The following is a 21724-nucleotide window of genomic DNA, read 5'->3' on the forward strand; positions in this document are numbered from 1 at the left end:
AAACTCAAATGATAGCATTTTTTGTTCTTCTTGTGCAATGGGTAAAAGTAAGTGTTTACCATTTGAAGACTCAACTACCACTACAAATACTCCATTATATTTGATACACTGTGATGTTTGGGGACCAGCTCCTGTGCTTACACCTAATGGGGCCAAATACTACATTCTTTTTCTTGATGATTTCAGCAAGTACAGCTGGATATATGCTATGAAGGTAAGGTCTGATAGTATTAAGTGTTTTACTCATTTCAAAGCAACTGCTGAAAATCTCCTAAAAGAGAAAATAGTTTACTTTCAATCTGATGGGGCTCCAGAACTTATGAAAGGGGAATTCAGAAGTTTTTTAGACAAACATGGCATTCTTTTTAGGAGTTCTTGCCCATATACTCCTCAACAAAATGGCAAAGCAGAAAGAAAGCACAGACACATTACTGAGCTAGGTAATACTCTCTCTATTCACTGTTCATTACCCAAAACTTTGTGGTTTGATGCTTTTAGCACTGCAGTCTATATAATCAATAGATTACCCACTAAGACACTTCAAGATTCTTCACCTTTTGAAGTACTTTTTCATGTCACACTTGATTATTCTCCTTTAAAAGTGTTTGGATGTGCCTATTATCCACATCTAGGAACACTTAGGCAGGATAAACTCAGTCCTAAGAGTATTCAATGTGTTTAGACCCAAATACCAAAAGACTATATATATCTAGACATGTTACTTTTGATGAGGGTACTTTTCCTTATGCCAACATCTCTAAGAAACAGTCTAGTGGTGATCAGATTAGTCTGCCACATATTTCATTACCCTTGCCTCTATTGCCTATCAGACAGACCCCTGCCACTGAATTAGGGACACCTAATACTGTTATTAGTTCACCAGCTAATTCAGCCTCTAGGAATGAACTTTCTAGTGATTTGGGCATTTCTAATAACTCTATTAGTACACCAGCAAGATCACCTAGTCCAATTCCTATTCAGCAGTCTACTCATATCACAACTAGAGGCAGAAATGGAATTATCAAAAGTAAACAGTTACCATCTGATTTTGTGGCTCACTATTCATCCCCTCACACTTTAAATGTTGCCTATTTGTCCATTCTACAATTACCCACATAACCCAAAACCTATAAAGAGGCTGCCAAACATGTTGAGTGGACAAAGGCTATGAATGATGAATATCAAGCTCTGTTGGATAATGGGACATGGTCTTTAGTCCCATATAATAAGAACATGAATGTTCTTGGCTGCAAATGGGTATTCAAGTTAAAACAGAAAAGTGATGGTACCATTGAGAGGTACAAAGCAAGATTAGTTGCAAAAGGATTTCACCAACAGGAAGGTATTGACTATGAGGAAACATTCAGTCCAGTAGTAAAAGCCAACACTATAAGGGTTGTTCTCACTATTGCTACTACTAAATCATGGCATATAAAACAGTTGGATGTTTCAAATGCTTTCCTGCATGGGGAGCTTGAGGAGGCAGTGTTTATGGTTCAGCCTCCTGGGTTTGTGATAGAAGGGAAAGATGATCATGTCTGTCATCTTCATAAAGCTTTGTATGGCTTGAAACATGCCCCAAGAGCCTAGTTCAACAAATTTGCATCTTTTCTACTACAATATGGTTTTCTTAAAAGTAAAACAGACCATTCAATGTTTGTATTTCAGTCTACAACAGGGACTATGGTCTTATTACTATATGTGGATAATATCATCCTCACAGGCAGTGATGTGTCTCAAATCAATTCTCTCATCAAGGATCTGAGTTGTGCTTTCAAAATGAAGGATTTAGGTTCACTAACCTATTTTCTAGGTATTGAAGTATCTCATGATAAGGATAAGAGACAAATGATACTAACTCAGAATAAATATGCTTTACAGTTACTACAGAAGGCAAATTTATTAGATTCAAAACCATCCAAGCTGCTAGTATCAAGTGGTCAGAGGGTTTCACTTACAGATGGAGAAGAGCTCCCTAGTCCAACAGAATACAGAAGTTTAGTTGGTGCCTTGCAGTACTTGACTTTAACTCGACCAGATATCTCGTTTGGTGTTAATTATGCAGCACAGTTCATGCATAAACCAACAACATCTCACTTAATAATTGTCAAGAAAATACTTCGATATATAAAAGGGTCATTGGGTTCTGGTATTAGGGTTTCTCATGGTGATTTAACAACCCTCACTGCCTTCTCTGATTCCGATTGGGCTGGGTGTCCAGACTCTCGCAAATCTACAGGAGGGTACTGTGTTTTTCTTGGTTCAAGTCTGGTTTCATGGAGTTCGAAAAAGCAGGCTACTGTAGCCAAATCCTCTACTGAGGCCGAGTACAAATCTCTATCAAATACAGCAACTGAGTTGGTTTGGATATCATACCTGATGAATGAGATTGGTTGCCCTTTGAAGCCTCCTTTTACTCTCTACTGTGACAACATCAGTGCTAAATACCTCAAAAACCCTATCTTCCATGCTCGAACAAAACACATCGAAGTCGATTTCCATTTTGTGCGAGACTTAGTTTCAAATGGTACTGTGCATGTTCTTCATATTCCAACGAAGGAACAACTCGCAGATATCTTCACCAAAGGGGTTTCATTTGATCTATTTGATTTTTTCAGAAGCAAACTGATGGTTCATCGTGTTTCATCACCATCGGTTTGAGGGGGGCTGTGAAACTAGGGTTTGTGCAAAACTACAACAAACAAATTAGGGCATAATTTTGCCTCTTATACCTAGGTCATGTCTGACCAAGTGTGACCAGTCAAAGAAGATACATTCTCGGTCAAGCCCACATCCAGTAGAGACGAGTTGTTAAAGGCACCATCTTAACAACCTTTGAGCTGAAATAAGAAAAGTTAGTTGAAGTCAGTTTTCATAACTAACTTTTCTGTTTTTCTGTTTTTCTATTTTTCTATTTTACTTTCTTCATTTCTAGAGTATAAATAGATTTCTGTAATTGAAGTACAATTTGATTGAAAATAAAATCAAGTTCTTGGAGAAGGATTTCTTACAGTGCCAACTGACACTTCCAACCTTGGACCTGCACCAGGGAGTAGAATTGGTCAATCAAGTAGCTGGTTTCCATCTCTACGACGTAATTCTTCTGCGAAATGATCGGTAGGAAAATTGTTCGTATAACTTTAGAAACTATTTTTAATTAGTCAGCTTTCAGACATTCATTTTCGATTACTGGTGGAAGCAGAATTTTATGTATTACATATATACATATATATATATATATCGGTTTGGTGGAGCTGAACCTTCATCTTGTTTCTTCAGAAAGGGACCGAAAGGAGAGGGAATCACTGAATACACATATGCACAAGAGGCTCTGAAACTGTGAAGAAAACTAACTTGTTCAAGACCCTTTCAGGGTTCCAGTTCACATTACATAGTTTTGGAAAAAATGCAATTACCGACACTCTTGATGAAGTTATAAAAAGATATTTGAGTAAAAGTTCAGAGCATTCGACATAACAGAATTATAAAGTTTTCTTGTTAAAATGTAACATGAGTGAAGTGTTCTCTTCATTCTCTTGTTAATAGGGTTTCATACAGTTTCCTTCTGTGTTGTTGTCTTCAGTATTAACCATAATCAAGTTATATTCCAGCATCTAGTAGAACAGAACAAAAAGAAAACCTCGAGAATTTCAGACAGATGCTCGGAATCGATGTAAAGGTAGAGATTCTTGTGACTTTGCTCTTTTCCATCAAGAATTGGAAGTTGATATTCTTCTTAGTATTTAAACTCTTCAGGGGGGCCTTACTAGTTTTCGATCAAAATCTGTTCTTTAATATTCATATCCGGATTGCAACTAAATGTATTTAGTTATGTATATGCAGGTTACCCGTTTTGGAATCTAATGTCGGGATTAATTCCGATGGTGAGTTTTGGATTTGTGAGGATTATGGTAGTACATTATAGTCATCCATGAAGAAAGGAATATCCTTACAAGTATAGCTTCTGCTAATCCTTGCTAAGAAAACAAATCTGATTTTCTGCAACCCCTCTTTCAGCTGTATTGGCCCTGGTACATTTCTACTTCAATTTTTGAGGGTCCAATTCTATACTAAGCCCATCTCCAGCATTTCTCGAGATTTTCAAAATTAACACATAGAGAGTCAAAGTGATTGTTGATCTTGCTTTCTGCTCCTTTTAACCTACCAGTCCTCATGTAGGAGTAAGCAAAAAATGGCTGAACTTGTCGAGGGAGCCAAACTAAACTGTGAGATTAATTTGAGAGAGCTAAACTAAACGGAGTCGAGTTGATTTGGTAACCTATCTGGGAAATAAATCACCTTCGAGTAGATATCCATTTATACAGTTCTATATTATTTTATAGGTGAACCTATGGTCAGATACTCGGCTTACAACCACAAATAGATCGACAATCTCTTGGAGCCGTTCTGTTAAGTGGAATAGTTTGGGGATTTAAGTTGTAAACCTAAGCAAAATGGGTTACTTGGAGGCACCTCCAAGTGCTAGTACTGTGCCCTTTGGCAGCGAAAATTAGAACATTTTTTTAATATAATGGAAGTACTTTTTCTCATTGTGTTGTTTTGGATTTTAAATCAATGTATCTAGATTTTGATGATGTCTAGTGTGCTAAAGGTGGTAGTGATGATGGTGGTGTGTGTGGTGATTGACGCTCTACTAGTGTCGGAGTTTTGGAGGTATAGCGATAGAGGTATGGTGATAGTTGAGATGTGGTAGTGGAGGGAAAGGTGGAGGTTGGGATGTGGTGATGGTGGGCGTATGGCGGTTGTGGTGGAAATAAGGTGGCGGCGGAGGCACACTGGTGGTGGTGTGTGGTGGGGCCGTTTGACACCAAAAGAGAAAAAATTGAGAAAGAAGACAAGTTGAAGAACAAGTTATTGTAAAAAGACTTTGCATATTGTATCATCTTAACTCCTAATGTTACGTGACTTTACATAATGTAATACTTACATATTCTATACACTTTTTCGTACTCAAATATAACCTTTCATATTGTGATATGATTGAATTATAATTTATTTGATTTTATTTGTTAATAATAAAGAATATAATTTTACAACAGTTTGTTATATATGTTATGAATATAAAATACGTTAGCATAGACCAACGTAGTATAATATGAAATGTATATCATGGATTAAGTTTTGTTAAGAGACTCCATGGTAAAATGAGGAAAATTCATGGGGAAGCCTTTTAACAAAAGAATTTTTTGATGAAAGGCCCAAATTTGGGCCCAAATACAAAAAAAAACCCAACAAGGTTTAATATCTCATCCAAAACCCAAAATCCAATAATAACTCATATCAAACCCAAATACACATCCCAATGTGCAATCCGGGCCCAACTCGTATCTCTAAGATTTCCTATTTTCTTCTAAACCCTCTTTTGCCCTCCTATATATATCCAACAACTCTAACAAATCATATCTTTCTCTCTCAAAAATCTGATTTACTTTCTCTCTCCAAAATCTGTTTCCACCTTCTTATCTCTCTACCTAAACCGAACCCCAAACCCTATTTTCCACCTTCTTCTCTCTACAGTCATCATCTCTTCAATCATCATCTTCGTTTTCAGCTTTCTCTCTCTAATATTTTCATCATCTTCGTTCAGTCATCACCTACAGACACAAACCGAGTTACAAACCCTCTTCTTCATTCATCATATCTATTCATCTTCTCCAGCCATCAACTTGTTCGAATCACCATCTTCTTCTCCTATAAATCCAGGTAAGTTATGATGATGAAACTCTTTTTTATGAGATTGTATGCTTTTGTTCATCCTTCTCGTGTAAAGCTTAGTTTCTGAAGTGTCCGTACAGTTCTTGCGCTGTCCGTACATCTTTTTTGTTTCTGGTATAACTTTAACGTTTGTGTTAACATTTAAAAAAATGTCGGAACATTTGGTTACATGTTACAGGTACTTTATCATGTGTTAACACCTTTGTTTCATAGCTATTGAATTAGCAGTTTGACCAACATTTGATAGAATGATCAGACATTGCTTCTTGGACCACCTGATTATACCACATATTCGAAGCATTCAGTAGAATGTTATCCATCATTTTCACATAATTTCACACATTTCATTAAATTATACGACATTCTCATTGATAACTGAACATTCCTACGCATGTCCAGACATTCTCTCTGGTGCCGCGACATTACACTAAATGTTCATACATTTGTTAACCTGTTAAGACAATCAATGATACTTTCATAACATTTTATTCAATTTTGCAGTATGGAAACTGAAAGGTCACTTTCTACATCTCAAAATAATGACAAGAAGTTAGTATGTGACTCATGGGGCGACGTATTTACGGAGATTGGGCAAATATTCCCTGGTGGTGTCAAAGCTTTTCGACACGCTCTTGGTCGTTATACCATTGCAACCAAGAACAACTACAAATATATCAAGAATGAACCATGTCGTGTGACTGCCGTTTGTTCCAAACCCGGATGTAATTGGAGAGTCCACGGGGTTGCACCCTTGGGATGTAAATCCGTGTTTCTTTTGAAAGAATACGAACCGATACACGATTGTCTCGATGTTGTTCTCAAACCTGCGGATCCCAAACTCTCTAGTAAACTTGTTGGCAGCCTAATGGATGACGACATCAGAAAACACCCAAATTGGAGTACTGCTGAAGTTAAAGAAAAGTTTCAAGACGATTACGGTGTTGAGTTGAGCTATTACTTTTCTTACGGTGGTAAGAAGGTAGCCATGGACAAAGTATTTGGGCAAGAGGGTGATTCCTATGCAAAGTTGAAGTGGTACGTAGATTCTTTGGCGACTACTAATCCCAATAGCATAATTGATTTGCAAATCGAACCCACTACCAATAGATTTGTCCGAGTTTTTATTGCGCTTCACGCATCTATCCTTGGGTTTCAACACTGTCGTCCCGTGATCTATATTGATGGAACATTCGCCAAAACACGTTTTAATGGCTGCATTTTAGCTGCGGTTACCAAGGACGGAAACGACGGTATGTTTTCATTTTCACATCGTACGTTAACATTCTAATGTTCCTGCCAACACTTGACAAAATTTTAAGAACACGATCTACCATGTCGTTGCATCCAGTGAAATGATGCGTCATTTATTGGTGTCACTCAACATTACCACGTATGTTTAGACATTTGATCATTTGCTAATGCACTATTGGTTTATGAATCAACAGCACTAATTTTGTATTATTATTTTTTTGTTAGGTCTTTTCCCCATTGCTTACGCAGTTGTGGACATTGAGAATGATCATAATTGGGATTGGTTTCTGCAAAATTTGAAATTAGTGGTGGATCCGATCAAACGTTACACATTTATTTCGGATAGACATGCTGGAATTCTAAAAGGCGTGAAGAATGTTTTTCCCACCGCTCACCACTCATTCTGTGCTTGGCACTTACGATGTAATCTAAACTTGAGAATACGTAACGGGGCGCGCCAGTCACGTTATTTTCAGAGTCTTATGTTTACGGCGGCACGTGCATTACCCGAGAGCGAGTATCACGCAACCATTGAACAAATGGTTGAGATGGGTGGAACCAATGTGGAGAGGTTTTTCCAATCCCTTAATCCGGAATCATGGGCAGATTCCTTTTTCCCCGGAGATAGGTATTTTGTTTACTCATTTTCAGTTGAAATGTTGAAACACCACGAACCTTGTTACCGGCACACTTTAAGTTTACCCAGTAATTTTTTCACATTTAATCATAGCTTCTGTTATGAAAGGACATTCTTCCTAGTGTTTTGTCATTCCAATTAATGTTTATACATTTAGCGTACGGTTGGAACACAACATGATTTAATATAAGCATTCCGTAAAATGTTGTGACAGACGTTATAATGTTGTCTTACAGGTATGGCGCCATCACTTCCCAACTGTCTGAGAGCTTCAACAACATGGTAAAGAAAGCCCGCGTTCTCCCTATTACAGCATTGTTGGATGCCATAAGACAGAAGATTATGAACAAGATGAGAAAGCATAGAGACGCCGCTATTGGATGGAATACATTTCTTTGCCCATCCATTAACTTGGAGCAACAAGCGAAATACAAAGTTGCGGAGACTTGGAGATACGTCGAGGCAGCCCCACTTATTTATGAAGTATATTCGACTCCACGCCATTCCGTAAATCTTGGTACTCTCACATGCTCTTGTCGGCGTTGGCAAGTAGATTCGCTTCCGTGTCAACATGCAATGTTATGCATCAACAAGACTCGGGGTGATAGTACATGTTTTTACGATCCAGTCTGGACGGTCGAGGCTTACAGAAACACATACCAACATTATGTTTACCCCGTTCCAAATTATGACGAACCCTATACTTTTGATCCATTAACCAAGACTCTTCCTCCACTAGTTAAAAGGGCACCAGGGAGACCACGTACAACACGGTTGCAGAGTTCCGGAGATGTTACCAGGAGGAAAAGAATATGTCGCAGGTGCAACCAACCCTCTTATCACAACAGTGCAACATGTCGGGCCCAACTGTAGTTCTCATTTTTCTAAATGCTTCAACATCAACGATATGTCTCAACATGTTACAGACTGTCTGTACATTGTGTTGAATGTTTTAGAAAAATCTTTTGGTATTTAGTACATATTTTGTTCTCTTGTGAAAATGTTATAACATTCTACAAAATGTTCAGTGAATGAATCCTTACATGTCTTACTATTATTTACAATGTGTCAACATTATGGATTTTTTTGAATACATTCGTATTAATGAAGGAACATTATTACATATTTCTCAAACAGTTATCAATTTGTCCCAGCATTGAAAGGAATGTTCTAACATATCTGTGTATGTTCTTCCATGAAACAAACTCTAAGGGGACAATGCATGTCACACATGTTGTTGAAGAAAAATAATAATATATTCAAATTTACTTCATATTGTTTTAACATAAACATCCCATCCAAAATCATTGTATGTTGTTAACATCCCCAAATAATTTACAAACCATATTTGTTTGTAATCTAATCAAGAATGAAGTCGTTTCGGGTTTAGTGATATGAACATAACCCGTTACCTGAACAACTACTTCATTTTTGATTAAAAAAGATCCTTTACAAAAAAAACATACACAGGGGAAACTACTTCAAGCTCGGGCCATCCTCCAAGATATCGTATTCTCTCTCAAAATGTTGTGGGTTATCTTGGCCCTCTTCCTTTGTGCCAGGGATACCCAATCTGGGTTTTCTGTACGCTGTTTGGGTCCTGTTGTCGTGCAGTCTGCCACGAGCTCTTCAATTTTCAAAATGACAAACAGACCGCAATCCGGGCTGTTCAAGACACAAACGAAATGTTAAAGCATAACCAATAATGTTTCTACAGTCACAGACAATTCTGAAACATAATGTTAAATGAGACTAAATTATTAATAACTACGTGTTTTTTATCAAATTTCTAAAAACATATAAGTTTTTGTTCCTACATTTCCCGGAATGTTGGAACAATTTCCAACTAATTAAAACATGCATCATAATGTTGGAACAGATAATGAGTGAGAACACTTACTTTTCTCCCTGAGTAGGGAATTCTGGCTCCCCAACGACATCTGCATATTTTTGTTGGGTTCCAAACATTGTGAACCCAACTTCTTCCATCACATCCTCGACATATGCCGCGTACTCCCTGGCATTTTCGTAACAGTCCTTGGCCTTCTTCTTGTCAAATGACATTGAGTCATAATGGGTCCACCTATGGAGAAATACATTGTATATCAATAGTGTCCAGTGCCCCCCCCTTGCTGCGTCCCCCGTTGTTGGTTGGCAGATTGGTGCACACACAAACAATATCTCCGGTTTCCCAGCATTATTACTCAACGTGCGATTGAGCATATGTTCGATTGAAGCTTGGTTGACCTCCGACTTTATCATTGTCTGTCGAACAAACACAAAGTTATCAAAATGTTCACTCATATAAAAGATGACGATAGGAAAACATTCTAATCTCTTCACTTACGTAGATCTCTGATGGGAGGCAAAGCACACACTTTTCTTTCAATTCCTTGTGATTAGTGACGAAGGAACTGGCCCAGTTGATTATCTGTGAATCGCATTCTAGATTCATCATCAACATGTCGAGCTGCTTTCCACATATGTCGTTTATCCCGTCACTAAACCACACTTTAGTACTGGAAAATGTGGAAAAAACAGTGTCACCTTTTGTAATGATAAGACATATCAGCCAATGCTAGAACATTACAGTAAGCTAAAATTAATGTTAAAACACAGACAAGAATGTCCAAACATTATTGTCAGTGCATGAACATTACAGAAACCTACTCGTACCTTTTGTCACTTTTCCTTAGGAATTCTTCCATCAGACCCTTTTCATCTTCCTTGACATTCTTCCAGACTGGGCTTCTTTTCCAGTTTCCAAGCTTCTTAACTTTCTCCTCTTCTGACTTTCCGGCTCCCAACTCTATAATGTCCTCTACATTGATTGTTTTCTTTTTCTCGAGTTGCTTGCCTTTCTCGGTCAAAGTTCGGGTTCTTGGCTGAGTTTTTACCCTCTTTACCAGAGAGTTTTGTTTGTTTTTCTCTTTCGTTTGAACAACTTCAGCCATTTCAACCTGTGGCTTATTTACAAAATCGTCTTCCGAAGAACTTTCATTCTCCACGATCTCGTAGTTTTCATATTCTTTGGCCACTTCACAAACCTCTGAAAAGAAAGCTGAAGGCCAAGTCAGCTGAAAGTCTAGTTCTTCCGTCTCTTTTTCACCTACATTCAAAACACTTGCAAATATCTTTTCACCTGTCCCCCACCACCACACGTTTAACTAGTCAACATTCGATAGAAAACCAAATCTTAACAAAAAGCATTCTCCAATTCTTGATCAATATATATAAACGTTATCACGGATGTTCCAACATTTTACGTATTTATGCGGAGAAGAACACTTACTTGTTTGTTTCTTATTTATTACTTAGCCGACCACTCTACTGTCGTTCGTGGTAAAAGACAGTCTTCAATTGTCGTGGTAAAAGACATCGTGGGAGTACGATAGAACTCTTTTACTTACCGTTTATCAAAAAACTTGTAACGATGGCCGAACAATTTATGTTCATACCAATCATCTGACAAGTAAGTAAGAATTTCAGAGAAGATAGATTGATTGCACACAAGTTAATACGTTGCTTAAAAGAAATAAACTAGAAATAAAACCAACTTAAATCTAAAAAAAGACAATATTCATTACTTTTATAACAGTATCTCAAATGTTGAAGCATTATGGTATTTGCTCCAACATTTCCAACTTCTTATCAAGCAAAAACAGGAATGTCAACAGAAGTAAAGAATTGCGTGAGCATTTACTCACTTGACCCAGCAACTTGGCTCTCTTTCTGCTCCTGGTTGTGCCCCTCCCCTGAAGTTTGACCCTTTTCCAACTCATCAGAAATTGCCTTCTTACCCTTATTGTCTATCTCTGCTCCTTCAGTTTGGGCTTCGGCATCACTTTCTTTTTCGTTGCGGGCTTCTACGTTTACTTGTTCCGCATTTTTTGGGGCTACTTCCTGCTCCACTATCTTCTCTCCACCATCTCCACTCTCCACCTCTTGTCTAACCTCCCCACCCTCCACCTCCTCTCCAACAGTCACCAAATCTCTACCAACCTCGTCTCTAACATCCACCTCCCCTCCTACACCAAAATCAAATTCCAATACATCATTTTTCTCTCCTCTCTCTCTCTTCATCCTCTCCAACTCCTCTTTTAATACTTCTCTCTCTCTCTTAACCATCTCACACTCTCTCTTAACCAACAAATTTTCTTCTCTCAACCTCTCCACTTCCTCCTTCAACTTTTCTACTTCCTCCTCATTCATCTCTTCCACCACCCTCTCCGTGAACTTTAACAACTCTTCCTCTTCCACAGACTCCGCCACCAACTCCACCTTCACCTACAAGGAGGGATACATATGGTTATTATCTCAACACCTCTTAAAAAAATAGACACATTTAATTAAATGTGTAAACATTCATGCAAATGTTCCAACATTTCCTAAAATGTCACAAATACATCAGTTATGTTAGAACATTTTTTCAAATCACAGAGACATTATAAGAAATGTAAAAACAAATTACCTGCTCCTCTGTAATGCTTTCCAGCTCTTCTTCCAGTCCTTTAAGGAAGAATGGCTCGATCATCCATCGAGCTATTCTAGGACTGACCCCTACTTCTCCAACCAGGTCCTCATGGATCCTGGTGTGCATGCAATACCAGTACTGCAAAGAAATTAAACACTCTTAGGTCAGTACTGTTTTTCTTTATCACCATAAGAAATGGAAACACATTTTATAAAATGCCCAAACATTCTCCAAAATGTTTCAGCATTAGATAAGCCCCAAAAAGAATAATGAAACATTTAAAAGAATGTCAGAGCAAACTATTTTGACTTTTATCACTATAAGAAATTATGAAACATTTAAGTGCATGGTTATGAATACTTACGGGGAGAAGAGTCAGGCATCCTGAAGCTTTTGCCGGGTCTTCCGAGTGCTTGTTTATTCTCTCCATCATGTAGGAGTGAATAGCTCTCGCCCATGAAACTCTTTTCATCATTCTCTCCGTTTGGAGATTGTGATAAAAACTCCCGACAACCGAGGAGCCGGCAGCTGAAGCAAACAGGAATGTGGCTGCCATGTACATAATCCAGAGCTTCAAGAACTCAATGGCCGGAGCCTTTGTTCTTGCAGCCACATGCAAAGCCTTTTCGATGTTGGGGCCGCCAAAAGATAAAGCCTTTCCCTCTACCATACAGTCTCTGAAGTACTTGGTCAGAAACTCGTCCTTTGTGGCATCTTGGGTGACATTGGTTGGGAATGCTTCATATATTTGTCGTTCCATTGGGACTCCCAACAGCAAAGCAACATCTCCGGGAGTGAACTGAATCATCTTCCCTCCGATGTTGAAGGCTTGGCTCTGTTTGTCGAAGCAATAGAGCAGATCGTAGATGGCTTTGTTAGGCTTCTCGATAACATTCTCCTTTCGGAAAGTAATACTGGTCACTGCCTTAAACAAGGGCCCGAAGGGTGAAGCAAACAACATCTTTTTTTGCTCTTCAGTAATGTCGTTCTGCAATTCCCTCGCCACCTTATAAACTGCCTTCAAATTACATTTGTAATTGAAAGCAGCTTTCTTCTTCTGCTCTTTAGCCTCTGTTGGTTTTGGTTGAGGCTCCACCTTGGCCACTCTCGCCTTTGAAGTAAACCCACGGTGCTTCACAGAAACAGTAACAGAAATGTCAGGGCATTCAACAAAAATGTTCAACAGTAAACTTAATGCTTCATCACAATAAGTAATGGCAGATCATTGTTTAATGTGTCTACACAATAAGCATAGGCCTCTACACAATAATGACAGATCAATAACTGAAGCAACATTTTACAGAATGTCAACACACTAACAAATATGCATAACAATTATAAGAAATGTGAGAACACAAACATTATTGTCAGGACATTGTAAAAAAAATTTATACAATAACACACCTTTGCTTGTTGGGGGCTGGCAACTTTCTTGCCTTTTTTGCTTGGCCCAGCATTTGATGTCTCTTCAGCAGGTCTCTTCCTGGGGCTAGCCCTCACAGGAGTCTGTTGTTTCTTATCAGCACCATCTCCTTTCTTTGTGTTAGTTTTAACCATCTTGGGATTGTCTGCAAAAGTTCTTATGTTTCAAACAAACACAAAGACAAACAAATACAGAATGTATCTACACAACCAAAATGTATAAACATATACTAATTTTTTTTTTTCACAACCATGAATGTTAAAAAAAAAAACATTCTGTTAATCAACAACCCATAAATCTTGATCGAATGACTAAATTTCTCCACATAAACATAAATGTTAAAACAACCCTAACCTAGAAACTTGATGTAGTATCATAAACACCCAAATGACCTTTATGTGCAGATGCATGCTTTCGAAATCACTAACAACTATCAAAATGTCTAAACATAATCCAACATTTCTTCAACACAACCCACAATGATAAACCAAATCATGCCCTTCATAAAACAAAGACAGACCCCCAAAAAACAAAGACAAAGTACTAAATGTCTCCACAGAAACCTAACTTTCGGATCACAACCCTAAATGTTAAAACAAAAGTAACATAGAAGCTGGATGAAGAACCATAAACACCAAATGGTTCCGAAATCACAAAACAACAACCAAAATGTTTTATCACAAACTTTACAGCAGCTTAACCCTAAAACTTTTTCGAAAAACAACCCAAAATGATTTATCACAGACTATAGATCAGACTACAAAACTTTGAAATCATAAACCCTAATTGTTTGAAAACTCCCCCAAATTTTCAAACACCCATAAAACTGTACCAAAACCCACAGTTGTGAAACCAGAAACCCCAAAAATGTGCCAACAATCTTACTAATTTACCAACAACAGAGAGAGGATCGATAGTTAGAGGAAGAACAGAGATGTACCTGTTTTTGAAAGAGAGAGAAATCGAGAGAGAAGCTTGAGATTCGTTGAAACTGAGCGAAATAGAGAGAAAAAAGAGTAGATCCGGTTGCTTAAATAGGTTTGGGCAAAGAGAGATTCGGCTGTAACGTTTCGAATGAAAGAGGGTTTAATGGCTGGAGATTGTTTCGCTTGAAAAAGAGAAAGAGAGAGATAGAGATGGACCGGTTTTCTGGTTTTGATCGAGATAGAGAGGAGAGAAAGAGAGGAGAGATAGAGTGAATCGGTTGAATGAAGAGAGAGAGAGAGAGAGATGGAGAGGGTTGTGTCTTACCGGTTTGAATGAGGAGAGAGGAGAGATGGAGATGGAGAGAAATCGTTTGAATGAAGAGAGAGAGATGGAGTGGGTTTGTGTGGATGGGAGGGATGTCAGTCGGCTCCTCTCAATCAAGTCAGAAGTCAGGGAGGGGAAGATGGGAGGGTGTTTTGGGCGGGAAATGTGTGAGGGATAAGAGAGGGAACAAATTCTTTTGGAGGGATAGAGAGGTAATCTAACATTTTGGGTTTTTTTTGAAATATAATTCCCTATTGGGTTGGATTTCCTATTTGGACTCCTTTTTTGGGCCTTAGATTTATCCTCTCTTAACAAAATTGGGGAGGCCTTATAAAAGTTCCCTTCTTAAAAATATAAATGGTGGTGGGTGCACAAATTTCGTCATCAAAGAAAGACCCTTAACAAAAAAAAAAATGATCATCAAAGAAAGAGATATTATTTGTGAAAGAAAGAGGAAAGAGCCATGTGAGTAGGGCCCCATTTTGAACCCTTTGCAATAACCTTTTTTTTTTTTTTGTTAAGAGAACCCTTTGCAATAACCTAATCATCTGATATCTCCTTTCTCGAAGGACCACTCTTAACAATAAAAGATCCTGTAAAAGAAGGAAAAGAAAAACAATTTCAGGAATATTTCTTTCTTGCTGTCTTGCATAATATTTGTGCATTAGGTTTCGTCTTTTTATCACTATACCTTTCATGGGCTGGAATTATTAGTAAAGGGAAATAAAAAGGAAGGCCAAAACCTAATGTATTGAGGTATAAACTATTCAAGATGCCCTAAGTGTACCTGATACCTGACAAATCAGCACAGCGAATCTCCAGCTGTTAATGTTATCCATTTCATAATAGACTATTTTCTTTTATAGGGTTACAAAGAATATCATGGATTAAGTTTTGTTAAGATTAGTATGGATTTACACAAGAAGCAAAAATTTGTTTGGAAACAAGTTTCAACTCAAGCTACTCCTACAACTTCACTCTCTTCTCATGAAGGTTGGTTTCATTTCAGAGCACCAATTTTGGGTTTTGATGAATTATTGATACTTCTCAATATGAAAATGATTCTGGGTATGCCATTTATTATGTTTTTATGAAGTCTAATGTTGATAATTTTATGATGCTTCATTTTTTGGCAGAGGATGGGAAATTTCAGGTTGAAAGTTCAGGTCTGGAAGTGGAGGTTGTGACTGATGAAAGTTCCAAGGTTGGAGTTCAAGTTAATGTTAGCACTTCTAAGGTTGAAGATTATGCAAAGAATGTTGAAACAACACGCAAGCGTGTAGATATACTAAGTACTAGAGGTTCGAGCAGAGATGGAGGATTAAGAACTTCTGCATTTAAGGAAGCTGGAAAATACTCAGTTTCAGTGGAGGTAATTCGATATGTACGATTTATTTGGAAATTATTATGTAAATTAATGTTCATGACGAAAAAACTCACCTCTTGAACTAGCTTTTGGGATGAGAGAGGCCCAAAACCACCCAACACTGGTATCAGAGTCTAGGATAAACCAAGTCTTTGCTAAATAGTCTACTGAAGTTATGTTTGAAAGAGAAATTGTCGGGATAATCCCATATTGGTTGTGGAAATGGCAGATGGTCAGTTCATAAGTGTGAGAGAAAACACTTGTCTCTTGATCTAGCTTTTAGGGGTAAAAGAGACCCATGATCATTCAACATGCGTTTTATTGTGTAATTACCTCCCATTCACACATTATGAGGTCAGATTATTTGGACTCTACACATTCACGTGTACATATATAGGATATTATGCAATTTGATCTCTTCTACCAACTTGATCACTTTTGAAAGCAAAGAATTGGGTCTCTTGTGTAGGTAGCTCCTTCTTTGGTCGGTTTCGTGATAGGAAAAGGGTAATACTCTTACCCAACTTATATTTTTTCTGGTTTAGATTGTTGTTTTTTTTCCACTTAAACAAGTATCTTTTTGAGCTTGTGATTCTTTTCTGGATTTTTTCCTGTAGTGGATCTACGCAGAAAGAAATCGAGAGAGAGACTGGCGTAAAGATCATTTTCCCTTCTTCTTGGAAGGATAGTTCTGTTGGTTAAGATACTATTATCCAAAATCAGTCATGTTAGCATTTAGCAACTTGTGCTCCCTGTTTTTTGTAACTTAAAGTTACAAGGTAAATTTTTTTTTTCACACTTCCGTCCACTGAACTGGAACCACTTGAAGAGACAGTTATTAAGAATCATTCACTAAGAGTTGTAATGTTTGTCGTTAGATATCGTTCTTCCTCGATGTTTGTGCGTTTCTCAGCAATTGGTAATTCTTCTTATCGTGGTCGTTAGCTCGGAAGATTTAAAATTATAGAGTGATCATGTTTTTGGTTCGAGTATAGCGTTAAAAAAGATAAAACATGACTCTGAACGTCACATTCCATTATTTCAATGTATGACATGTTCTGCAGTAACATTTAATTTCATACCCTGTGATTCCATAAAATTTTCAATCTCTGACGTTCATATAGTTTATTATGACAGTTATTAAAGGTGACTCCATGGAATGTGTAAACAAAGCTTCGGAGAGAATACAAGTCATTCTTGAGGAGGTGAATTGCTTGTCCTTTCATACTGTATTTCATTTCGTTTAGAAGGGGGTGGAAGATACGAGTTTTCAATGAATTACAAGCACAACTTTTTTGTTATGTTTTTGCGACGTGACATGTTTCAATTTAGAAATCGAAATACTCAGAGACTCTGCATTTTAATAGAAATCTTTATCAGCGTTTCATTTATTTCTTTAGGCTCAAGTGAGATAATTAATTGAGTGCTACCTACATCCTTTGCGTTGAGTGTTAAACTTCTTAACTTATGTATTTTAATTTCAGGCAGTAAAAAGCCCAACTTTTGATTACTCCCACTTCATATCACTTCCATTGGCTATCCACCCTGAACTGGTAGACAAGCTTCTCAAATTTCAGAGTTCCATACTCGAAGGTGGTGATTCTAGTAAGAACAAAAATCAGGTTGGCGAATCATCAAATTGGACTACCTTATCTGGTAAGTAGCAGGCACCTGTTTACTCTATCTAAAATCTGAATCCAGTGGTGGATCTACACAGGGGAGGTGTGGTCCTGGGGTCTACAGCTCTCCTCAACCCCATGTGGATCCTATACAACTTCGATAAAAAGGTTGAAAGCTAAGGCTCTGCCCTCCCTACACTCAGGCTCGAGTCCCATCGACTAACTTGTTTCTGTAACTATGTTTAGAACTTCTTGGATTTTAGCTATAAAGTAGTAATCAATCATGTTGAAAAGTATTTAGTTACTTGGTAACATAATTCTAATTTCCGTGATTTTGGGCTCGGTACTAATTCACCAGTTTAGTTTAGTTGCTTTTGGAGAACTCTGCTTTACATAGGTTTGAACACAATTAAAACTTTGATGTAAGGTCTCTACAACGTTAGAGGCAGGCCGAAATATGTTCTGAACTCGCCACTGTTTGAAACTACTATTCCTTGTTTTTTCTAAATATGGCCCTTGTTTTCTTTCTTGTTGGTGGTTCGTTGGTATTGTAACTCTATTTGGTTTGTATTATCTGTACTTACATACAAAGAGAGTATTATCTCAAACCAGATCAGTCACTTTTCTTCAATCTCATTCATGTAAACATTATTTCAATTGCTTTCACCACCTAACCTTTTACCCATAATTCTACGTCTTCTACAGATTTAGGAATAGACAAATCCATATTCATTAGACCAAAAACGTTTCACTTAACTGTACTCATGCTGAAGTTGTGGAACAAGGAACGAGTCGCAGCTGCCACCGCGGTTTTGGAGGTAAAGTCGTGTTAATAAAAGTGAATATTGGCCGAATTTGGATTTTGTGAACAATACATTGTGCTACTTTTTCGGTGCAGAGAATTTTTCCAAAAGTCATCGATGCTTTGGAGAATCGACCAATTTCTGTCAGGCTCAAAGGGCTGGTAAAATTCTTCTCTCAAATAATTAGTAACCCAATACTAATTGTATATATAACGCTATTTTGTGATGAATATCCCAAGACTTTTTTTTTTATATATGTGGGGAAGGATGTAAACAGAGTAATTACTTTATGTCATTTCAGGAGTGCATGAAAGGTTCACTAGCAAAAGCCCGAGTTTTATATGCACCAGTCGAAGAAATTGATGGGGAGGGTCGCTTGTTACGGGCGTGTCGTATCCATTGACACTTCTGATATCTTAATTTTTATTTTATTTCTCGTATGCTATAATTTACTAAAAATGATTTCTTCTACATTTCATTCTACAAAGCCATCATCTTAATTTTCCTGAACTTTTCTAGAAGTCATAATTGATGCTTATGTTGAAGCTGGTCTTGTGCTTGAGAAAGATGCTTGGCATACATTGAAGGTGAATCTTCTATCTCTTTAGTCTTTACCTTAACCTTCACTAAACAATCAAACGTTTTTCTCGCCATATGTCATTAATGAATTAGATGGTCTGCACAAACCTCGACTTGTCTCGACCTTTTCCTAAGCAGTGGCACTAGCATTTCATTCTGCATCTGGCATAGCAGTTCTGTAGTCCCTCTATATCAATTTGCATTATGTGGTCTGAAGCTAAATTGCTAGTTTCTAGTTATGCGTATCTAGTGCGAGGACTTCTATTTTTTATTTTTGGGTCATGAATCATGATAACAATACAATAATGTTTTTGAAGTAAGAGAAACCAATGATATAACATTTGTTATTCTCCTAAATTTCAGTTGCATGCGACCGTGATGAATGTCCGATACAGGAAAGGGTGATTAATCTTACTCTTTCATTCTTTTATGTTCCTATATCTGTTTATTACCACTCATCGACACTCTCCTGTTAAGAGAGAATTAAACCCTAGCTGAAATATGTGAAATTTGTTACTATTCAGGAAGATAAGAACGAAAAGGTTTGACTCATTCGATGCACGGAACATAATGGAACAACACGGATCAGAGGAATGGGGTGAGTTTCTGATTCGTGAAGCCCATCTCTCGGAGATATTTTACTTTGATGAAAGTGGGTACTACCATTGTTGTGGTTCTATTCCTTTTCCTAAGCAGAATCAAGTTGATTGATTCAGTTTCGAATGAGACATCAAAATCTTCAGTTGCAGGAAAAGAACAAATAGATTTTTGTTTGTAAGACGTCGTATCGGTTTGCTTTCATGTATGTTACTTGGTATTCGTTTGCTGCTTTATAAATCTGTCAGGGACTCGTCACTTTTGAATGCTTGGAGATTTTATACCATTGTGTAAGTGCTGAAATTTCCTGCCAAAACTAGTCTTAACGAGATTCGTAATTTGTAAAAATTGTTGTGCTGAGATTTTTGTTCAGTGTTGGAAAGTTATTGTTGGTCCTTGGTAGGCAATTTCAGGGGCGAGGTTCAATAAGTAAACTACTTGGTTGGTGGGTATTTGGGGTTGTGGCTTTTGTTGAAGGTGGTCTTGCTGGAAATGTGGTTATTGTACAAGAGCATCTCCAATGTCAAAAACGGCTTGGCCAGCTGGTTGTTCATTCTGTCTAAAAATTTTGAAAGTCACAGGATCGATTTACATTGGAATCTAACATTTACCGAATTAAAATATACATAAAGTAGAGATAGAAATGGGTTTTCATGTCTCTACGATGGCTTTAGGGGTCTTTATATGCTCTTTAGGGTCTAAGGAATCTTCGACGATGGTAGTTATCGTGTTATCCAATGCCTTCAAGTCCAAGACGTCTTTGAAGATGAAAGTTATCGAGTTTATTCAATTCATGATTTATTTATGATGTGCAACATCGTACTTTTTTTTGAGTAAACCATACTTCCATTCATAAGTGAACAACACGAAGATACATGGTAAATTGTTATTTCTCTCCTCAGCTTCATGAGAGTTATATAAGAAAAGTTCATAGAACTTTCGAATATAAAGTGCCCCATGAAGAGACATAAATTGACTAGACACTGACTCAAACAAAAGACCCTAAAGGCCGACAAAAGATCCTAAAGATCGTGAATGAAAAGACTCTAAAGGTCGACAAAAGAAAACAGTAAAACTGATAAAAGAACCGCTACCCTGTTGCCGGAGAACCGTCGCAGTCACCGGAAAACCGCAGCTATCGCCTAAAAACCGCCTCCGTCACCTAAGAATAGTCGCCATCTCGTCACCACAGAAATCACGTCACCACCACCATCACAAAGCACCACCCAATCTCGCCTTAAAAACCTATCTCTCCACCACCCCCACCATCCACCACCCCCACCATCCACCACCATCAATAAAACACCACCACAGAAACTACCCGAAACCCTCTTCTCCACCACCCACCATCACAAAGCACCACCTAATATTTATGTAATTGTTTACATAAATATTTTCTATTAAAAACAAATCTATCCGTCTAGAAAATATCATTTAAGTAATTTTGAAGGTTTTGGAGTTATATATTAGAGATGTCTCTAGAGGAGTGGATTTGACATACATAATAATTAGGGCATCTGCAATGCAAAATTATAATTTTTTTTTAATGTTACATATCAAAGTTTCAATTGAGATTTTCAATTGTATAATATAAAATAGGGGTCTTACAAACAAATCTCGGAAGCAATTTTGTTCACTTACGAGACATGACACTTCTTATCAAGAAATATATAATTACTTTAATAAATACGGAGTCTTCATTTTTGTTGGTTTAAATTTTAAAAAGAATAAGTTTTGGCAAGCTCAAGATGATAATATGTAAATGTCGTGTCCTCTTGATACATCTCTATTTTACTATCCCCACATTATTATCGAAATTCAAATTGAATATTTCTTCGGAGAGATTTAAAAAGTTAAATTAAATTTTATGCGGCATTCAAATTTTTTAAATTGAGTGTTGCCTTCAAAATATTCTACCTTCTTGTTTTCCTTTTTTCTATTCTTTTGGTATACTAAAAAACAATCGAGCTTGACAAATACAAACTTTC

At 37.4% G+C, this 21724-nt stretch overlaps 4 protein-coding genes across 6 annotated transcripts in view; 2 read left to right on the forward strand and 2 right to left on the reverse strand.

Annotated features, from left to right (window-relative positions):
- The window catches only part of LOC147539561 (casein kinase 1-like protein 3), a 58366-nt gene extending 38273 nt beyond the window's left edge, over positions 1–20093 (forward strand). For all 3 annotated transcript variants that reach the window (XM_086644846.1, XM_086644848.1, XM_086644847.1), the window contains 10 exons: positions 16608–16645; positions 16756–16835; positions 17276–17343; positions 17623–17794; positions 18463–18575; positions 18656–18721; positions 18862–18952; positions 19080–19147; positions 19503–19540; positions 19664–20093. In XM_086644846.1, the coding sequence (XP_086500972.1) occupies positions 16608–16645; positions 16756–16835; positions 17276–17343; positions 17623–17794; positions 18463–18575; positions 18656–18721; positions 18862–18952; positions 19080–19147; positions 19503–19540; positions 19664–19850 (921 nt within the window). In that variant the 3' untranslated portion in view covers positions 19851–20093. The remainder of the gene's footprint in view (positions 1–16607; positions 16646–16755; positions 16836–17275; positions 17344–17622; positions 17795–18462; positions 18576–18655; positions 18722–18861; positions 18953–19079; positions 19148–19502; positions 19541–19663) is intronic.
- Positions 5327–8681, forward strand: LOC147539565 (uncharacterized). The gene is made up of 4 exons (XM_086644850.1): positions 5327–5724; positions 6238–6986; positions 7213–7615; positions 7861–8681. The coding sequence occupies exons 2-4, from the start codon at positions 6239–6241 to the stop codon at positions 8495–8497; spliced, it is 1788 nt and encodes a 595-aa protein (XP_086500976.1). The 5' UTR covers positions 5327–5724; position 6238; the 3' UTR covers positions 8498–8681.
- LOC147539566 (uncharacterized) lies at positions 9023–10789 on the reverse strand. Its single transcript, XM_086644853.1, has 4 exons — positions 10301–10789; positions 9972–10143; positions 9525–9889; positions 9023–9289 (listed from the first exon to the last, which is right to left on the reverse strand). The coding sequence occupies exons 1-4, from the start codon at positions 10576–10578 to the stop codon at positions 9106–9108; spliced, it is 999 nt and encodes a 332-aa protein (XP_086500979.1). The 5' UTR covers positions 10579–10789; the 3' UTR covers positions 9023–9105.
- LOC147539567 (uncharacterized) lies at positions 11257–14545 on the reverse strand. The gene is made up of 5 exons (XM_086644849.1): positions 14462–14545; positions 13503–13666; positions 12463–13230; positions 12096–12236; positions 11257–11911 (listed from the first exon to the last, which is right to left on the reverse strand). Exons 2-5 carry the CDS (start codon positions 13653–13655, stop codon positions 11324–11326), a joined length of 1650 nt encoding a protein of 549 aa, XP_086500975.1. The 5' UTR covers positions 13656–13666; positions 14462–14545; the 3' UTR covers positions 11257–11323.
- Positions 20094–21724: the final 1631 nt, after the last annotated feature.

Source organism: Eschscholzia californica, unplaced genomic scaffold, assembly GCF_041429995.1.
Source record: "Eschscholzia californica isolate CP2 unplaced genomic scaffold, dmEscCali1.0.p SCAF_5, whole genome shotgun sequence".
Taxonomy (NCBI): Eukaryota; Viridiplantae; Streptophyta; class Magnoliopsida; order Ranunculales; family Papaveraceae; genus Eschscholzia; species Eschscholzia californica.